We start from the raw sequence: 21,186 nt of genomic DNA on the forward strand, positions 1-21,186 counted from the left end.
AGCTAGCAAGTGGGGGAGTCAGGATTTAAACCCTGGGATCAGAGCTTGGGCTCTCAACAAGGACACTGCCTTTTCTTTAATGCTTGGCCTCCCATGTCCTCGCGGCCCTAGCTTCTCCCCTCGTCACTCATTCCCTTTAATTTCATCATCCTGAAACACTGCCAAAGAATCAAAGAGAAAGAGGAAAAGTTCCTCATGAGCAGGAACGTATATGGGCAAAAAGGAGTTTCAGGTTCAGTTGAAAGTAACTGAAGAAACAAAGTAAGCAGCAGTCTGGTTTGGGGGCGTGTGAAATGAGGGGCTGCTGGGCCTGTGGGGTGCGGCTGGGACCATGTGAGAGCCTGGCTGGCGCTAAGCAGTCAGGAGAGGCCAGGAGTTGATGGAGAGGACCAGGTGCAGCAGTCATGATGCTGCCCAGAGGCCGAGAAGGGGCCAGGGCAGCCCAGCCAGGCAGAGGTGGAAGGATGGACGTGGTTTCTAGGGTGGGTTGCCAGCATCAGCTATTTCAGAGAGGTGAGGATGACAAGAGCAGAGACATGTCAGGTCTTTGGTGGATGGAGGCCACGACTGAGCTTCAGAGTCATTGGTAAGAGTGAGGGTCAGAAAGCAGAGTTGAGAGATTTATCTTTAGGATTGGAGATAAATGTTTGTAGGCAGAAAGGGGCGAGCTAGTGAGGTGCTAGAAATACAGACGGGTAACCGAACAGGAAAATCTTGGTCTAACCCCCTCGCTCAAAAGGCACACGTATGCTCTACAAATATCTTGTAGAAAAGTCCAGAAAACAATTGACACAGCAGACAAGGCGGGTAATCTTATCAAGGATAAAGGGCCTCTCCTCGGATTCACAGGGAAAAGAGACTCTTTGAAGGTGTGAGGCAGGTGACAAACAGGCTGGTCTTCCTTTTGGGTAAACAGGAGATGAGGTCATTTGCAAAGCAGGAGAGGAAGAGGCAGGCAGTGAGCTGGGGGAACGGGGATGAAAATAGGATGATACAGAAGCAGTGAAAGGGTGTCCCAGCAGAGGACGGATATGGTTCAGCCAGGTTGGTAAGAGTTTATAGCAGATCCAGGCAGCATGGTTTTGTGAATTCCACCAATGACATTCACAAGTCTTGACAAAGAAGGTGGGTGTGAGAGTGACTGGACTTTGGGGATTAATACAGAAAGCCAGAGCAGGTCCATGGTGAAACCAAGGTCAAGGAGCAGAAGAACAACAAAAACATGAAGAAGGACAGCTCATAAGTGACCGTCTCCAAGGGACAGGAATCAGCCAAAGTCACAGAGCTCAAGTTGACACAAAGGATATCAGCTCTACCCATCAGAATAAACTGCTTCACAAAAGAGCCTCTGTACAAATCCAGATAACTTATTTAATCTGGGAGGGGCACTGCTTCTAATTCTCTTTTGGTCTTCTCAAGCCTGGTCAAGGTTAGAAGCCAAATACCTCAGGCAATGGTGCCAAAGGATTTCCCGGTGAGGACAACTGTGACATAGGCCCCTTGGGTCACAGGCTTCCCCAGGGATACCACACCTGTCCCAGGTCTTTTCTGGATCAGGCAGAGGTGGCACGCACTAAAAAAACACTTTTCTAGTACCGCCCCCCCCCTGCCCCAACCTCCACATCTAACCCCCATCTTCTTTGATTGGTAGAAATATATTGATCAGATCAACTACATAAGAATATACTCAACGTCAAAGACTGTCAAGAGGAAGTGATAAGTATATGCAGGAATTAAAAAAGTATATCTTTGTCTGAAATAACTGCAACTCAGCCCATCAAACCCAAATAGGACTGAAAATATGAACACTGAGTGATTTATGGTGATTATGCATACTCAAGAGAAAGCACAAAGAGAAAGACGAGGGCAGAGATTCAAAATTCATTCTCACAGATCACAAAAATTCACTGTATAGCACAAGGGACTATATTTGATATCTTGTAATAACCTATAATAGGAAAGAAAGAACAAAAAGAATACAGATGTATACACATACATATGTATAATCAAATCACTTGACTGCATACCTAAACTAGCACAGTATCATAAATCAATTTAAAAAATCCACGCTCCATACTCCCATGTTGCCAGAATCTTTAAAATGAGAATTTATTCTGTGCACTAAGTAATAAAAATTAGACAGCTTACCCAGTAATTTTAGATACAGGTCAGCTGGAAAATGATTCCAACATTTATTAATTTAGTTCATTAATTTATTAATTGACCTTAATGAAATAGGCAAAATAGGAGAAAGTCTTTGCTATGTCTTCCAGCTTCTATTTTAAAATTACACTAGGAATCTATAGACTATACCTTTTGTTTATGTTACCAAATTTTGCCAATTCTTAAAGAAGAGTAGATAAATTGAAAAGTCCCAGTGAATAGCATATTATTATTGGTTTGATGCAAGGGAAAAAGGGGAAGTTTGGATGTACAGTCTCTGGAAAATACATTATTTTCAACTGAGTCTTTTTGCTGTTCACTTGGCACCTCACACACATACCCATATTTACCCCTATATATTAAAGAATTTAATATACTAAATCCTCAAGAATTTTTTCAAGAAGTTATCATTCTTCAATTAAAATCTCCTTGGGAGTGGATGTGTGTGTGTGTTGCACACACACACACACACACACACACACACACTGTAACTAGCACAGTGTTCTGCACATAGTGAGGATACAACACATGTAATTAAATGAGAAACGAGATGCTGTTACGCTCTTGGCAAGAGGCAGCACCTCGCATTTAAGTAATACAAAAATGAAAATAGTCTCTTGAAAATAAAAAAATCCAAAAATTTTAAAGTATTACTACTGAAGAAAGAACATTCAAAAGTTACATTAGGACCTGAGCACTAACAATTTGGAGTATAAAAACACAACCACAAAGAAGGGGGGCTGGAAGGGTGTACACACGCCAGGCCTATGTAATCTGGGCACAGTCCTAAATGACAGCTCTCAGACGGCATTTGAAAGCTACAGGCTCTGAGTCTGTTCAACCAATTTTGTGCTTATAAATTACTTCACCTGGTTGCTTCAAGGATTTAGATATTAACCGCTGAAAAAACAAAACCAAACACACTGGCTGGGTTGGGGTACAGAGAGGGTGAGAGTTAGGGAAAGCTTGGCAGGGGCCCCCATGCAGAGAAGGGCCTCACAGAGGGTTTGGAATCTGTGAAGCCACGGAACAAGGGGGAGCAGAGGTGAGTGAGTTGTCTTCCTCCAAAGGTATGTCCAACCCTAAGCCCAGTACATGTGCACGTGGCCTTATTTGGAAAGGGGATCTTTGTAGACGTGCTTAAGGATCTCAAGATGAGGTCATTCTAGACTTAGGGTGGGCCCACATCCAATGACTGGGGTCCCTATAAGAGAGAGGAGAGGGAGTTTTGAGGCACACAGAGACAGGCCATGTGAAGACAGAGTCAGAGGCTAGGGTGACAAGTCTACAGACCCGGGAAGGCCAAGGACTGCTGACAACCATCAGAAGCTGGAAGAGGCAAGACAGGATCCTCAGGGGTGCCAGCAGTCAGCAGGAGTTAGGAGAAAGACATGGAGCAGACTCATCCTCCAAGCCTCCATAAGGAAGCAACCCTACCAATACTCTGCGTTTGGAGTTCTGGCCTCCAGAACTGTGGGACAACACATTTGCATTGTTTTTAAGCTGCCGATTTCTGGTAATTTGTTATGGCAGCCCTAAGGACTTGAGTAATTTTAGAAATTACTAAAATTGAGAGTAAACACACAAGCACACCTCTTTGGTTGCTGTACAGAGAATGGACTATGTAGGCGGAAAAAATGGAAGCAGGAAGCCAGATAAGAGGCTAATGCAGTCGGAGGCTGAAGGTGGCTTGAGGGAATGAATAAACTAAAACAAAGGGAAGGGGGAAACACTGGAGGGTGACTTTGTTGATGAGATTGTCAGCGGTGGTGGTAGGGGATGGGACACAGAACTTTTCTCGTGGAAGGCTGGTCTTGCTCCTGAGGCATAGGGAGGTGAGGTCAAGGTAGGCTTTCTGGGAGTGGTGGAAGGAGCCAGGTGAATAAATGCCCAGCAGGAAGGAAGGGACTGAGGCACTCCCCCTACCCATGTGCAGTAGGTATCTAACCCCCGTGCATGAATAGGTGGAACATAAAGTGTAGTAAAGCCGCTCAGTCGTGTCTGACTCTTTGCGACCCCATGGGCTGTACCCTACAAGGCTGCTCTGTCCATGGGATTTTCCAGGCAAGAGTACTGGAGTGGGTTGCCATTTCCTTCTCCAGGGGATCTTCCTGATCAGGGATCGAACCCAGGTCTCCTGCATTAGAGGCAGTCGCTTTACCATCTGAGCTACCAGGGAGGTCACATATATGGAACATAAAGCCTCCTCTATTCATTTTGTGTGCTTTCTTTTTTAAAAACTATTTCATTCTATTTTTAATTGGAGTATAGTTAATACTAAAAATTTTTTTTCTATTTTTTTTATTGTAGTCACAAAACCTCCTTTAAAGGCCCAAATCAAAAGCTATCCTCACCCTGAAGCTCCACTGGCACTCTCCACATACAAACTGTTTCCCCCCACTTGTGCCCCAGGCTTCCCTAGGAGAAGCCCCGCCTTCTTTACTGCACCCTAAGGAATTGCTGGTCTCAGGTGCTAGACTGTGAGTTTTCTACAGAAGTACTTCCTTTGCTCTTGGAATCCACCACAGCAGTGAGTCCAGGCCCAGACACTACATCAGCAGGCCTTGATGCGTGGGTCTCAGTCATACCTAGAAAGATGCCAGGACTGCGAGGCAGTGAGAGGCAGCGCGTAAGACACACTTCCCTTTCTGGTTGCTCCCCATCGGTGACAGCCTGTCTCAATCCAGCACCTGTGGTACTGCACACCTGGCTGACTGGTGACAGATAGAAGGGGTAGGGCATGGGGGAAAGGGTGCGCTGGCCCTGCCCTGTCCCGGGGGGTGGGAGTGGGGTGGGAGGGACAAGCCCACCTCTGTCCTGGCGACCTCGCTGCTGGTGTCCGGCTGGGCATGGCCAGAGTCGGGGCTGCAGCCTGGCTTGAGGCTGGCCCCTTCATCTTGCTTTTCCTCGCTGGTCCCCTGCTCTGGGCTGTGGCCGCCCGCCCCTTCTCCAGGAGGGGGTTGAGGGGGCTCCTCCTCCGCGGCTCCCTCCTCCAGCCCCTTCGCGTCTTGGCTGCTTTGTCCGGGCTCCTCCTCTTCACTGGCCACCCTCTCCTTCACCTCTGTAGGCTCTTCCACCTGCTCTCCAGCCGGTCTCTCCTCTTTGGGGCTCCCACACCCATCCTCCGCCTCTGAGCTGGAGGCTCGGGCTGGATGCTGGCCAGCCCCCTCCTCAGAGCCCCCCACAATCTTCTCCGGCTCCTGGGCTTCCCCCACAGCCCTGCTCTTCTCCTCCAGCTTCTCTGTCCTGCTGGGCGTCCTCCTCAGAGGAGGGGATCCTGGGGCTTTGCTCTTGGCCGGGAACACCTCGTCCCCGCTCTCTTCCTTGGCACCATTCTCCTGGGAAGGCTCCACGGCCCCGAACTCCCCCAGTTCCCCACAGTCTGACTGGGACCTTCGGAATCTCCGGGAGGGAGGGCGCCTTTTTATGGAGCCCCTTGTCCGCACCTGGAAGAAAGTGTTAAGGAATGCACATCTGTGAAAACGGCCAAGGTGAGGATGCATGTTCTTTCAATGCCAGTTTCACAAGCCCCACCTGAGGATCATTTGATTTTCCACGAGGATGTAGCACTGGTTGCTATTTATTACAGGCAGAGCCCTATGGGGTTATGATATTGTATGGTAAGCTGCAGAATTTTTTCTGTGTGGATGAAGATAAAAATGCTTTCTATCCAATAAGAAAAGATAACCCTAAGATTTTATTGGTTCTGTAAAACATCAATCAGTTTGGTGTCTAACTTAGCAATTTTATTCGCACATTCGTTCTATTTAATTGCCTATAAATAACCAGTTCTTTGAATGAGCTTTACCATCTTATAGATTTCCTCATAAATTAACAAGTTGAACAAAATCTCTATTTCATATTAGAGTCATGTTTTAACATTTTGAGGACGCTACTTTGACAAAGATGAGTGGAAGGTGTGTGAGACTCAGAACAAGGCCTCACCTTTGTCCACTGGACTTCGTCAGAAGTTCAATGGGCATGTTTATATCAGATGCCCTACTTGACTCACATGATGTGTCCTTTAAAATTTAATGTGCAAAGTAGGGACTTCTCTGATAATCCAACAGTTAAGAATCCCCCCTGTCAATGCAGGGACAAAGGTTTGATCCCTGGTTGGGAAACTAAGATATCACATGCCATGTTACATTTTTGTGTTTGTCAATCCTAGTTTTGTCTCAGTGGTTTAGAATGAATGCTTGGTTTTAAAAGAGCTTCCCAGAAACTTTGCTGAGACCACAGTGAGGCTAGCCTGCACTCCATCAAGGCCTCAGTCCTCATGGCCTGCAGGGTTCAGAAATAATCCCATCTGCTCCCTTACTGCTGTCACAAGACTAAAGTCCCCAGTATCAGGGCTCTCCCTGGGGTTCCTCTCTGTCCCCAGGGGTCTCTCCATTGATCTGGGCTGAAGGATCCCTATTCTGTCCCCAGCCAGCAGGCTCAAGCCCACCCCATCACCTCTTTGTTTCCTTGGGCTCTACCTGTTTCTGCATATTTGATCTCTTTTTCTTAGATGGATTCTCCAGAAGTGTCCAGAAGATCCTGCTCTCTCCATCCATAATTCTAAAGTCACATACATTTATTAATACCATTTCCTGGCGTTGGAGCCCTTTAACTCCTAGCCTCTCGTTTGCTGCATGTATTGTCGGAGTGTATTGGATTGTATGCACCTCTGATTCCCTGATTCTTCCCTCCTTCCAGTAGGGCAGGGATCTGATGAAATTACACACAGAGTACCAGGTAGCATCCACAGAAACAAGCCTTGTTACACATCTGTTTTGCAAAGGAAACAGTTTGGATGTTTTTTAACTGGGGTGTGCGTGCAGGCTAAGTTGCTTCAATTGCGTCCAACTCTTGTGACGCTATAGACTGTAGCCCTCCAGGCTCCTCTGCCTATGGACTCTCCAGGCAAGAATACTAAAGTGGGTTGCCATGTTCCCTTCCAGGGGATCTTCCTGACCCAGGGATCGATTCCGCATCTCTTACGTCTCCTGTATTGGCAAGCACATTCTTTACGATTAGCACCACCTGGGAAGCCCCTTAACTAGGGCAAGATGCAGCAAAAATGATTTGAGCCTATTCTGGGTCACTTAGGAGTATTCGAATCAAGTCAGGGCAGGACAACCTAGTGACCCTGTCCTCCTTTTTTGCTGAGTCACTGCTTTTGACATAAGTCTCAGCTGGGGTCAGTTGTGACTTCCTCCCTCTCTCTCCACCAAGGATGGAGAACTCGCTCCCTCCCCATGCCTGCCTTTCAGGTGAGGGGAGCAAGTTGCAGGGAGAGGGGATGAGAGAGACAGGCGAGGTAGAGGGTGATCTTCAGGGATCACTTGCCAGAAAGAGGAGACATATCCTTTGTTAAAAAGCAGCTCTGACCACAGCTAAGGTGTGTCCTCCTTTCTCCAGGACAACACAGGGTAGAGATAATTCAGGATTGCCCAGTACCCACATGTCCACAGACATTATAAACAAAGACATCACAATACTTAGGACCCAGACAGTACCTTATTGTAACAGGGCAGATGACTGCCTTCAGGAGGCTGGTCAAAGCTGACAGGCACCTCCTCTGGTTCGCTGGGCCGGGATCGCACTCCAGGGCTGCTGGGGGTAGAAGGTGGGCTGTGAAATGGTGACACCATGGCCTTGAATCCAGGACTCTTGGGAGAGGCCCCAGGAAGCAGGGCTGCTGGATCAAAGACTAAATTGGCCTGTTGGGAAAGATGAGGAATTTCAGGTAGAGTAGAGAGAAGATGAACATTGAAAGGGGAAGCTAGCATGTTGACTTCCTGGCCTTAGAACTGACTGAGACTAGGGACCGTGAGGCTTTTCTTACTTCCTAACCAATCATCCATTGTCACAGCATGTCCTGCTCCTGGAAGACCTGCTTACTTTATCTACCTTCTGCTACCTGGCTTACTCCAGCTTGCATTCCAGAATGCCCAGGAAGTACTGATTTGATCTAAGAAAAATGCATGGAGTGGTCCCAATTTATAGACAGAGAGGCCAAAATAGCAACTGCCAGGACTTGCAGGCACCAGGATCTCACACTAAGTCAGCAGCTTCACCATCCTTCTCGTCAGAGTCAGCAGCAGTTACCACTCACAGGATGCCTCCTCTTTGCTGGGCATGTGCAGTTTCCCCCTCTACCCTACACATTCAGTTTTGTTCCCAAGGCACAAATTAGCAAAGTGTTTAAGGAATCTGCCCTGGGATTCAAGCCCGGTCTCTTTGTCCCTCAGCCTCCAAGTAAGTACAGGGTCTTCCTCAGTAGATAACCAGAATGATGGACAGAGCAGGACACCAAGGCCTCCGGGGGAGCTGGCAGTGCAGCTGCAAGGGTGCCCCAACCTGGCCATCACAGTGCAGTTGAAAGCAGGCTAAGATGAACCCTGAGGGCAAGCAAAGAGGAGGGGTTACCCAAAGGCAACCAGGGCCTAAGGGAGTCATGAGGTTGGTGGCGGGGAGGAGGCAGGTGGTCCTAGACCTATCTGACTGCCTCAGAGAAGATGCAGGAGGGATTGAATGTGAGCGCCCTGAGTCCTCTAGGATCATCTAGGGGAACCGGCTCCTCCAGCTCTACCCTCTACGTTTCCAAATCTTTGCCCAGTTGAATCGGCCAGAGCAGGAAAGCCAGCAGCAAGGTCTGCTGGGAAGGGACCAGGCTTGAGGGCAGACGATGCTCTCCACGCAGACACATCTGACTCCAGATATCTACTCTTTCACTTGATAGCTGTGTGACCTACAGGCAGTCCAGTAGCCTTTCAGTATCTTGGATTTTTTATTTGCTCAATCGACTGAGCCTGACCTTCAGAGTCTTTTATGCTCTGGTCCCATTACTCTCTCCTGTCATTATCTGACCCACACCCTCTCCCTCCAGACTTTCCTCGGTGTTACCCTCCTGTTAGCCAAGGCTCTGTCATCCCGAAGAGCTCCTAGATGGTACTTTAGGACTTGCAAAGTCTAGAACATGATGCATGTTTAAGATGACATTAGTACTTCTATTGTGATTTTAGGAAGAATTTATAATATAGACAAGATTGTGTCATAGTAAAATTAAAAATATAAAAGTTAAATAGCAACACTGTGAGCCCATGCCATGTCTAAAAGCAGCATATGGCAGGCACCAAGGGACAGGTTTGGACCACACAGGCTGAGGGAGTTGATGTACTGGGATGGCTTGGAGGGCTTCCTGGCAGTGGGGAGGTTAACTGGGCATTAAATGAGGTCTTCTTCCCCTTTCAATGTCCAGCTGGGAAATTCTCTCTGTCAGACTGCTCACAGGCTTCCCTGGGGGCTCAGGGGTGAAGAATCCACCTGCCAGTGCAGGAGACACAGAGACGATCCCTGATCCAGGAAGATCCCACATGCCTGGGAGTAACTAAGTCCGTGCACCACAACCATTGAGCATGTGCTCTAGAGCTGGGCAATTTTACTGAGCACAGCTAGCAAAGCCCTCAAGCCCTAGAGACTGTGCTCCACAGCAAGAGGAGCCACCCTGAAGACCCAGCACAGCCAAACATAAATAAATAAACATATATTAAAAAATACTGTTCACAAATAAAGTGGGTCTTCTAGCCAGTGGAAAACTTCTTTTAAAAAAATATTTTATTTTTATTTATTTGGCTTCACTGGTTCTCAGTTGCAGCATGCAGAATCGTTAGTTGTAGCTTGCCAGATCTAGTTCTCTGACCAGGTATCCCCTGCATTGGGAGTGCAGAGTCTTAGCCACTGGATCACCAGGCAAGTCCCTTGAACTTTGAATTATGAACTTTTCCAATGAAGAAACATCATAGTTTCCATCTCATCCACTAGAATATTTAGAAGAAAAATTGAGCCGATGATGCATTTCTTAGTTCTTTTCCTACATAGTTCCAACAAAGTGGTTCCTAAGGGATTTGGCCAAATTATATACTGTTACTGACATAAGATTAAACCATTGGAGATCAAAACCTCATTCTCAGGTTTCCATATTTCCCTAAGACACTTGTTAATGACCAGAAAAGGGGAATAAAACCAAAATTTCAAGGTACACAGTCTTCGTGATAATTTCTAGCAGTTGACTGAGGTCTGTGGTGGGCTGCAGGGAGGCGGAGGAAGATGTCCTGCATTACACCCTTGACATCAAGCGGGGGGGGCATGTCTGAGTTCAGGGGTCCCTTGTGAGAGATTCCTGTGAGGTACATGGGAGCCCTGCATCCTTCTACAGTGATGGGCAGCCCACCCCTTCCCTGCAACTGAGATGGAATCAGGGCTTTTCATGATGCGTTAAACTTCAGAAAGACTCCTTCTGACCCTTCACCCGGTAGGCTCATGACCCCAAACCAGAGGTGCTTTCCTTAACCGCAAATCAGGCTGGGGGCCAAATCTCTGGGCTCTCCCGTAGCTGGGAACTACAGAGGCTGTGACTACTTGTCCTGACGCATCCCTAAGAATGGCCCCGCAACAAGGTTGAAGAATCAGTTTCATCAGTTGGACCCAGACAGGAGAATCCAGTGCAGGAGAGTCTTGCTGAGGCTGCAGTGAAAGCTTGAGCATCTTCTACAGGCCTGACCCAGACATATGCTTGCTCCTCCTCTGCATTTCAGTTCACACTGTTCCCACACCAGAGAACTTCCCTCCCTCCTTTCCAGCCACCCTTCTTAAGGGCCAACTCGGGGAATAGGTGTTTCATAAAGCATCCGTCACTTATTCCTGACCACTTGACTTTCTTCTTGCTCCATAATTCTAGAGCAGTGGGTCTCACCTAAGGCTGGGGACGGGGGGACGATTTTGTTCCCATGAGACATTTGGCAGTATCTGGGGACATTTTTCCTTTGTCAGTTTATTGAGTGCTGCTGGCATCTAGTGAATAAGGACTGCTGCTAAACATCAAATTATCCAGCCCAAATCATGCTGAGGTTAAAAAGTCCTGGTCTAGGGACTTCTTTGGTTGTCCAGTGGTTAAGAATCTGCCTTCCAAAGCAGGGAACGTGGGTTCGATCCCTAGTCAGGGAACTAAGATCCCACATGCCTTGGGGCAATTATGTCTACAAGCTGCAACCAGAGCAAGCCCATGCTGCACTGAAGACCCAGTGCAGCCAAATAATAATAATAATAAATTTTAAGAAGAAAAATGATACCAACTGTAAAAAAAAAAAAAGTCATGGTCTACAGCAGTAGGAGTTGGATAGTTACCCACAATTTAGACCTCAGGTATTTACTCTCCCATATGTCTTTTATTGTATCATATGTGAAAATCTGGGCTCCCCTACTGGCTCAGATGGTGAAGAATCTGCCTGCAATGCAGGAGACCCAAGTTTGATCCTTGGGTGGGAAAGATTCCCTGTAGAAGGAAATAGCAACCCACTCCAGCATTCTTGCTTGGGAATTCCCACGGACAGAGGAGCCTGGTGGGCTAAAGTCCATGGACATGTAAAGAATCAGATACGACTGAGTGACCAACACTAACCTGTGAAAATCTTGTCTCCACAAGATTGTGAGAGAAGTGCAGTTATATGCCTCATTCAATCTCCTAGGAAAGCCAGGGGGCATAGTGGGGAGGGCATGCAAGGTAACTGGCAATGAGGAAGGGCAGAATGCTTTCCAAACAATGAACTTGGCCATGGTGGTGTGATGTCTAGCAACTGAATTTCAGCCCTGTATAAGGTTGAAGTGGTCTGTGACTGCATTCACGCCTTGGAGAGGACTTGGCTATTCCTGGAGTGTTTCTTGCACTATAATGTCCTTTCCCTATAAGATATCCCATTCTCTTCTCTTCCCATTCTCTGCTAGGTGTTAACGACTTGACTTCACGTTTGATAGGGTCCTCATTTTAGTGTTTTGCCTTTAAGTAGAGCTTCCCATCCTTCAGGGCACTTTAATCACTACTTTGTTATCAAAGGTCAACTATCCAGGTGACCAAGTATCCACTAGGGCGTCCCTGGTGTTCAGAGGTTAAAGCGTCTGCCTTCAATGTGGGAGACCCGGGTTCAATCCCTGGATCGGGAAGATCCCCTGGAGAAGGAAATGGCAACCCGCTCCAGCATTCTTGCCTGGAAAATCCCACGGACGGAGGAGCCTGGTAGGCTACAGTCCACAGGGTCGCAAAGAGTCGGACACGACTGAGCGACTTCACTTCACTTCACTTCACTTCATCCAGGTGACATATGGAACTCCCCTTAGGAATCCCAAAGACATGCAAATACTGGATAAGGGGCAGTGACAGGTAATCATTCTGGACTTACCTGAAGTTTCTCAATCAGAGGTGAGCTCTTCACTTTGACTTTAGGAGGGTGGTTTGCACTGGGCAGTGACTTCTATAAAAGCAAATGGACCAAAACAACCACATGAGTAAGGTGAAGGGAAGTGGGGTTCTGGTTGGAGCCCAGAAGCCACGGTTGGAATGAGAACAAAAAGTAGGTTTCCTCACTTCACCGCTTAGCTGCAGGACCTCACTTACCGCCTCGGGTACTAGGCAGAGCCGGCGCCCCCTCCCCTCTCCCTCTTCTTGCCACTGACAAGACTGCCTGAGTCTACGCACTGGAGCAAGCAGGGCAGCCGAAACACAGGAGGCCTCCTGTCCCAGGAAGGATGCCTTCACGGTCATTATGAGGGAGCAGACTCTGTCTGAGGGGCATAAGATCTTCAGCCCATGACCTTGACAATGTGGGAAAACAGCTGGAGGGGATTCCAAACAGAAAGGGCAAGTGACTGTCCCTTCTGTTTGTCACAAATATCACAAGAAACCAGAGAGCTGGAGTGAAACCCGACAGAGGTATTAGTGAAATTGTTTCCTTGAGCTAATAATATTTTGGGAAACCTCACCAATAGTGTTTATAAACTATCATTTTCCAAAACACTGAATTTTCATTTTGATTAAGCAGACATTTATTGAGCACCCCCTACATTCCAGACATTGTGTTGGTTATATAAAAAAATGAACACGATTTTGTGAAAGTGAAAGTGTTAGTTGCTCAGTCATGTCCAACTTTTTGTGACCCTATGTACTGTATGTAGCCCACCAGGCTTCTCTGTCCAGGGGATTCTTCAGGCAAGAATACTGGAGTGGGTTGCTATTCCCTTCTCCAGGGGATCTTCCCATCCCAGGGATTGAACCTGGGTCTCTTGCATTGCAGGAAGATTCTTTACCATTGGAGTGTGTGCCTGCCCTCTAAAAGCAGTCGATGTCTGAGACATACATATACATACACACACATACGTATATACATATATATGAATATATGTACATATATATGCTGTTAGAGATATTTTTGTGATGAATATATGTCAGGTTTCTTGTCTGTTATTGGGTTTTACATTATCTAAAAAGATTGACTCCTTGTTTTGTGTAAAGTCCTTACAGCTTGATTCTAGTTCCACAGGTATATTGATCTTCAACGTGTAGGAATGATGACAATGATGATGATGATGATGGTGATGAAGAAAAAGAAATTGATGACTTCCATATTGTTGGACAGAGACCAGAGCAGAAAAAAAAAACAACAGGAGTTTCCTACATTTTGGGATATTGCTTCTTGCGCCCGTATTCTAATTTACTTGACTTATAAGAAGAATAATCCCGATTTCTTATAAACCTGAGATATTTATTGAGGGAGATGATTTTAGTGATGGAAAGAGAGAGACTCACTGAACAGAACTCTCTGTGACCTTTTTAAGGCCAGCACTGGGGGGACGGTGCTGGGGTGGACCAGTCACTCGCTGGGACTCAGGAGGCCCCCTCCCAGCCCTTTCTGATGCTGGTTTTCTTCTGGGAGCGGAGCTGTACTGCATGCAGGACCTTAGTCCCCTAACCAGGGATTGAACCCATGACCCCTGCACTGGGAGCTTGAAGTCTTAACCACTGGACTGCCCAAAAAGTCCCCAACTGGCTTTGACAGGAGCTAGATGGATGCCCTGGCCTCAGCCTTCCCAGCCAAGGCTGAAGCAGGCAAGTGGGTTGGAATAAGCGATTCTAAGGCCTCCTCCAGCTCTCAGGCGCCTCTGGCTCCATGAGTTTGCATCACCAGGCGTACTTCCAGAGTGGTCAGTCTTTCAAGGAGCCTTGTGGCCACTGTGAGAGTAGATTTGGTTGTTCTTAATTTCTGGGCTTTACAGTGAAAATTCACATGAGCCAGTGTTTTTGAAGATGCCGTTCTAGAAACTGCAGCAACAATTATGCTGACAAAACTCACTTTATGTAATAACTCCTCTCTTCCATAACTGATCGTTACCTTCTGAAGAGAGTGAAAATTCAATAAACACAGCCCCTACAAAATCCTTATTGATTTGAGCTCATCTACTAAACAGGACTTCCCTGGTGGCTCAGACGGTGAAGTGTCTGCCTACAGTGTGGGAGACCAGGGTTTGATCCCTGGGTCAGGAAGATCCTCTGGAGAAGGAAATGGCAACCCACTCCAGTACTCTTGCCTGGAAAATCCCATGGATGGAGGAGCGTAGTATGCTACAGTCCATGGGGTCGCAAAGAGTCGGACACGACTGAGTGACTTCACTTCCCTTAACAGAAAGAATCCAGAAAAGCCACCAGTGCAGTTCCCTAGGAATGGCAGCAAGTGGCAGTATTTCCTTTACTGTTTAACTAGCAGCTCCAGACAAGTAGCTGCCTCTCACATAGTTGGAGGGATCAAGTCAACCTGACATCTCTCTATGTATACGTATGTCCATATATGACATTCTAATAATGACTAGAATAACGACCAGGGTCTTCAGTCCTTCTCCGGGCAGGTGAGGCAGTGGCTACGTTAAAACCCAGTATTGGGTGGGTCCTCCAGAGAAGGGTAACTCCAATATACCCTGGGGGCAGGGGCTGGCCTCACCATCCCAGGCTCCTGTAGGCATAGGGAGTGGCGAGGAATGAAGAAGAGATAGTAAGACCCCTTCAGCACTGTGCACTGGAGACCAGGAGGCAGCCTGACTGGGGCCTTCCCTGCAGGCCCCCAAGGCTCCCAGCATTAGAGCTTCTGCAGGCTGTACCGTGGGAGTATGGAAGGATGATGGACAACAGCCTCCATCTAACCCAGCCAAACAAAGCTGGCTGCTTGTTTTATTTTTGTGTGACTTTCAAGGTGACAAAGAATCTTTGATATCCAGAAGCAATGTCCTTCACATATGCAAGCAGCCTGTCACCCCAGGACTTTCCTTCTAAGATCCAACCTCCCATTCATTCAGCCCTTGGCTGAATAGACCATAACTGCTGGTGGTGGCCCGTGGAATGAAACATGCAAACTTATTTCTCCCAGAGCCACTGAACTAACCTGGCTCACTCCACTTTTATCCAGGGAATGAACATCCCCTTCCAGCCCCCATGACTGGTTAGTGCTCTTGTCCCATTTTACAAAACAGGAAGCAGGCTCAGTGCAGTGCAGTGACTTCTCCAAGGCCAAGTCCAGTCAGGGGGCAGCCTCACAGGAGGCGCCTAGTGGCCACAGCCTTGGCCTGTTGCCTAACACAGGCCCCAAGCCCAGAGGGCAGTCACAGGGGAAGATGGCCCTCAGCAAAGAGAAGTTGTTGATATACATTTGGTCAGAATGTTGGCTGCTGCTGCTGCTGCTAAGTCTCTTCAGTTGTGTCCAACTCTGTGCGACCCCAGAGACGGCAGCCCACCAGGCTCCCCCGTCCCTGGGATTCTCCAGGCAAGAACACTGGAGTGGGTTGCCATTTCCTTCTCCAATGCAGGAAAGTGGAAAGTGAAAATTGAAAGTGAAGTCACCCAGTCATGTCTGACTCTTAGCGACCCCATGGACTGCAGCCCACCAGGCTCCTCCGTCCATGGGATTTTCTAGGCAAGAGTACTGGAGTGGAGTGCCATCGCCTTCTCTGAATGTTGGCTGAGGAACCCACAAAGTCACAGAATCATAATGTGGGCACATGAGGAGACCCCCAAAAAACTTAGTGTTTTTCAACTGTGCCTCTTGGAGATTCTCATCCCAGAAGATCTCTGTTCATTGTGTGTGTATGTGGTGGAGGGTGGGGGGGGGTAGTATTCCCAGAGCACATGGGGCTCTAGACACCACCCCCTTCTCCATTCCACTTGACAGGGAGCAGCTCTTTCTGATTTATCTGATGGGCTTCTGCTTATATGCCTTGGCTTGACAAATAGGTGTGAACATCATTGATCTACTCCAGATGTTTCACTTTATAGGTGAGAAAATGCAGACAAGGAGAGGCTCGCCCAAGTCCATGTGGCTACCGTGTCCGTCTGTCATCAAGATGCTGGCCCCCCAAAAAGACAGTGGGGAAAGAGGTGTCACAGTGGATATGGGGACTGGACTATCTCTGGCTGGCTTGCTCTATTTGGGGATTGGCCTCCCGGGCTGGAGGAGAGAACAGGCAAATCTGTTTCTGGTGGGGACCGCAACCACAGTGAAGGTTCATGGGCTCCTGGGAGGGTGTGGACAAGTTACTTTTACAGTTACAATTAGATAAATAAGGGTAGGTGAACATGCAGGCTGGGAATCCATTGCTGGCTATGATCTATGATACCGGAGCCTGTATTATGTTGGTAACATTGGCTATTTATAGCTGAGGGCAATGAGGCCTCCTGGGGGCTCTGGTTTTCTTCCAGTGATCCAGAATAATAGCCATCCTGTACAAAATACCACAGAAACACTCAATTACCTCATTGCAGTTCTACCTCATGTGAGTGCAGACCCTCTTTCCAGACCCCTTGGGCACATGGAAGATCATTTAAGTCAGACCTGGGAATCAAACATGACTTTCATGAGTCCTAAATCTGATGTGATGTGGTAATACTCTATGGCCCATTCTCTTGGCTGGAATGCTCAGGCTTGAAAAATGGTGCTACTGTCCTTGAAAAATCATAAGGGAAGCTCAATAAGAGGGAACAGGAAGGGGCTTCATTTTCACAGTAAAGGAACAGGAAACATCAAGAAAAAAAGTTCATTCCTGAATCTGAAAAGGAGAAATTCCCTGCACGCCTTTAAAGTCTAAAAATGTGAACTGAGTGCTTCTTTCCATAAGAAGGAGAAAGCAAATCATAACCAGCATCTTTGGAGCCCCAGGGGCAGCAGCACTTACCTCCTCACCATTCTGGCCCAGCTCTACCTTGGGGGGGAACAGAGAGAGGGAGCAGGGCGGTTTCCTTCTGGTTGGTTTACTGGCTGGTGTCTAGAGGGAAGGGCGACAGACAGACACACAGAAAAAGAGAGAGAGCTAATCAGGCAACAGGGAGGAAGAGAAAGGAGTGGAAACTGGCTTTAGGAATGTTCAGGAATGTCTGGTGGAGAAAAGAATGGAGGGAGGGTTGCCAGTGAACTATCAAGTCACTCCAGTGAACTGTACCCATTCTGACTTTTAGCTTCTCCCAGTGATCTCCTGCTGGCATCCGCTTTCCCTTGAGATTCATCAGCCTGAAGCAACATTTCCAAAATAACACTCGCATCCAGCTTCTGAGTACTGCCAGAGCCTTAGATCAGTACTCTTTCCTTCACCCTTTATAACATGCCTACCGTGTCTTGAAATTACGGATGGGTTTTTCAGATGGAAAATAAAACCACAAAACAATGCATCTAAAAAAGCATTCTCGTTCTCCCTAAGGGGCCATTGATAAACCTCCCCCGACACTGGGGTGCCCTTCCTACATTCCACTTCTAAGGAGCTTCTCAAGACTGTAGGACTAGAGAAAATCTGGCCCAGATTTCTTCAACACTACAAAGCCCCCTTTGACACTGTCCTCTCCATCAGGATTCTAGAATCCTCTGCTAACCAGATCCCTTCCCTTTCTGATCCCTGCTTCCTATCTGAATGCACTTCCCTGTCAGTCCTTGCTTCCCAGTTCTCTGTTGGAGTCTACCCTTGCTCTGAATTCCTAGGCTCAGAGGAGGAGCCTGGTGTGGGGACTTCTTTATTCTGCGCCAGCCCAGGCCTGGCACAGCTGTGCAAGATCTAAATCTCCATCAGTGGGCGATGGAGCTGGACCAGCTCCGGGTTCCAGAGCCCCATCTCGGACAGCAAGCCTTTCAACGCTCAGCCCCATGTCTGCTCCCTCCTGGCCAAAGTATAAGCCTCACTCTGGTGAGGAAAGACCCTGCCCAGGCCAAGCGGCAGGGCAACATTCCTCACATTCAGAGAGACCCCTCTCTGACTTGCTTCCTAATTTGGTAATCACTAAACCTCCTCCCTCCCTCTGCTCTGGGCCTGACCCAGACTTCCCCTTCCTCCAGCCCCCTCCCAGGAGAGGGGCTCTGATGCCGCCTGACTCACCTCCTTTGCAAGGGCGGCCTGCTCCCTGAACCGCCCAGCCAACTGGGCCACCGAGGGGGGTGCGGAGTCGTCCACAATGGCGTTGGTCTGTGCTGGCCTTTCCTGGCAAACCAAGGGGAAGCCAAAGTTAACCAGCAAATACACACCTGGCACTCAGCGTCAGCACAAGGGGCCACGCGAGGGGCCTGCTCTGTGACAGTGAGGCCTTCTCCCAGCATTTTGCAATTGGCTTCTGCATCAGAGATTTTAAAAACTCAGTCATCAACTGCATTTTGTATGCATATTTACAACATCCTCGGCCCCGGGGTGTGGCTCTATCTGGAAAGGAATTAAAGTTGCCCTGGGGGGTGGGTCGCAGAGGGCCCAGGGATCTGGGAGGCAGGACAAGGCTGGGTTCCTCATTCTACAAAGACCTGGCCTGCAGAGGGCTCTATCAGAGACAGTCTCCCCTTAGTCAAAGGGCGCTTCGAAAACTGGAGGCTGGCAAAATGCGCTGGAGCGAGTCCAGTGCATGACTGGATCTAGTGGGATGAGCAACTGTCCTGGATTGAACTTAAAAAAAATTGTTTTAATTTGTGGCTGTGGGGGATCCTCATTGCTCCATGCAGGATTTCTCTAGTTGCAGAGAGTGGAGGCTACTCTTAATTGTGGAGGGCAGGGGCTCCTCATTGTGGTGGCTTCTCTTGTTGTGAAGCATGGGCTCTAGAGTGTGCAGACACAGTAGTTGTGGGAGAAGGGCTGAGTTGCCTTGAGGCATGTGGGATCTTCCTGTACCGGGGACCAAACCCATGTCCCCTGCATTGGCAGGCAGATTCTTAACCAATGGGCCACCAGGGAAGTCCTGGATTGAACTTTTGACAAGTATTTTTGCATCTTATTTCTCTTACTTGATTGAGTGCTTTGGTCATAGAAATGCTCAGAAAATATCTGTTGAGCTAATAAACAACACGAGAGTCAAATAGCATGGCAGATGAGAACCAGACTATCTGGATTTGACCACTGAGTTGCTCCATCTCCTTAGCTCAGTGACCTTGGGCAAATGACTTTTTCCTTCTGTACCTCGGCAGGGATAACAGTAGCATGTTGTTCACATGGTGGTTCTGCAGATCAAATGACTTACTATGTATCTGAAGTGTGGGGACAAGGCTTAGGACATAAGAGCTTCAGAAGCGTTGTTACTGCTACTTCTAAGAACCCTTGGCGATGACCTCAGTGAACCACGGTCACTGCTCACTCTTGCGTGCCATTTGCCACCAAGACTCATTCGAGGAGTCAGCAAGTTCTGGAAACAGACACTTCACTTCTGCCTTATTACATGTGGCCTACAAAAGCCCCTGACTTTCATATTTTTTTTTTAAATGTCCAGTCTTAGTGACATTCAGCTTTGATTTTCGGTGACCATGATGATGGCATTTTGCACACAGGCTGCAAACCTCTCCAGTCCACCTGCTCATGTCTAGCTTGAAACTGAGAGAATCTGGGTAGCAGTTGCCCAACAAAGACATCTTGGTCTTTCCGTGGAGCTCGTGGCCTACAAGCACACTCCAGCTGCAAACTTGCATCCCTCCACACACACATCCATGCGCATATGCACACACACATACTCCCACATACGTGTCCTACACCCTCCTTTTTGTGCTGAAAGTGTCTCTGAGCTTTCATATTTGAGTGCTACCTCTGAAGGAAATATCACTGGTAATACCATGACATTGTCCCATTGGAGCAGGAGGGGCAACCACCTGCCCCACACTGACCTCAGGTGAAGTTGAGTAAGTGTGGGCAAAACTTTGAGAAGAGGGCTTTGCTTAGAGATAGGAAAGAACTGCTGGGACACAGAGCTTCTGATCTGTGAACAGGCTGTTCTAGAGCTATAAGTCAAGTTTATCCCCATTTCAGCCTAAATATCAAATACTGATTTCAAAAAAAGATGTTAAAGGATTCGCCTCTCTTCAAGAGGCCAGAATTCCCCACAGTGCTGGAGAAGGGGGTGGGGAGCCTCAGTGCCCGCCCTGACATGTGCCCCACACTGGCCATGCAAGGCCTGGTCAGAGGTGAACATCATGTCCTCCTGGAACAATGGAGAGGCTCCAGGGACAGAGCAATTTATTAATTGAGCTGCTCCTGGCAAACATGCTGGGCCGGTCCGTCTGTCTCAGTCTCTCTGTCCGCTGCTATTTATTGCTCGCGTCCTGCTGACAGCGCACTTTACCTCAGCCCCGAAGGCGCCAATCACCGGTGGTGCAGGAAGAAACGTTCCAGATAAAAATAGAGCTGAAGGGGAATCAGAAACTCCGCCCTAACTTCCCTTCTTGAAACCAGGCTTGGCAAGGGGTGAGAGAACTACAAGCCTTCTGGAAGGACTTAGGACTTAAAAGCTAGGTTGAAGGAAAGATTGTGATACGTCTGAATTTGCTTTCCTGGAGCCCAGTGAATGGGTTTTCTTTAGAATGTCTATGGACTCCAGAGCTTGTTGAAGCCTGGCAAATCCGTTCACTATCAGCACCTCTCATTCTGTGTTGTGGAAGAGTGATTGATTGTTGCCTTCTCTCAGTTGGGCAGAAGTTAGGAGAGGGCAAGTAACTTAGCCAGAGTCACACAGGAGAGGCCAGACAAAATAATCTGAGAAACACTTGATCCAATACCTAATAATCCCACAATGAACATCAGTTAAATAGCCTAATTTGTGAAGGTGCTTTGAAAACTGTAAAGTGATATATAAATAGTAAATCTATTATAAGCCACTGGGTTACACGGGTACAAAGGAGCCAGCACGGCTTTGGGGATGGTCAGGCACTGTGGTTTAGC

The 21,186-nt window shown here is 47.9% G+C and overlaps 1 protein-coding gene across 2 annotated transcripts in view; it reads right to left on the reverse strand.

Moving 5' to 3' along the window:
* The window catches only part of RCSD1 (RCSD domain containing 1), a 71,190-nt gene that overhangs the window by 2,330 nt on the left and 47,674 nt on the right, over positions 1-21,186 (reverse strand). The window contains exons 2-6 of one of the 2 annotated variants that reach the window (XM_068964469.1): positions 18,382-18,483; positions 17,197-17,286; positions 12,387-12,458; positions 7,668-7,871; positions 4,974-5,609 (exon numbers count right to left, since the gene is read on the reverse strand). In XM_068964469.1, the coding sequence (XP_068820570.1) occupies positions 4,974-5,609; positions 7,668-7,871; positions 12,387-12,458; positions 17,197-17,286; positions 18,382-18,483 (1,104 nt within the window). The remainder of the gene's footprint in view (positions 1-4,973; positions 5,610-7,667; positions 7,872-12,386; positions 12,459-17,196; positions 17,287-18,381; positions 18,484-21,186) is intronic. The other variant, XM_068964470.1, reaches the window with a different exon arrangement.

The sequence above is a fragment of the Capricornis sumatraensis genome, chromosome 2, assembly GCF_032405125.1.
Source record: "Capricornis sumatraensis isolate serow.1 chromosome 2, serow.2, whole genome shotgun sequence".
NCBI lineage: Eukaryota > Metazoa > Chordata > Mammalia > Artiodactyla > Bovidae > Capricornis > Capricornis sumatraensis.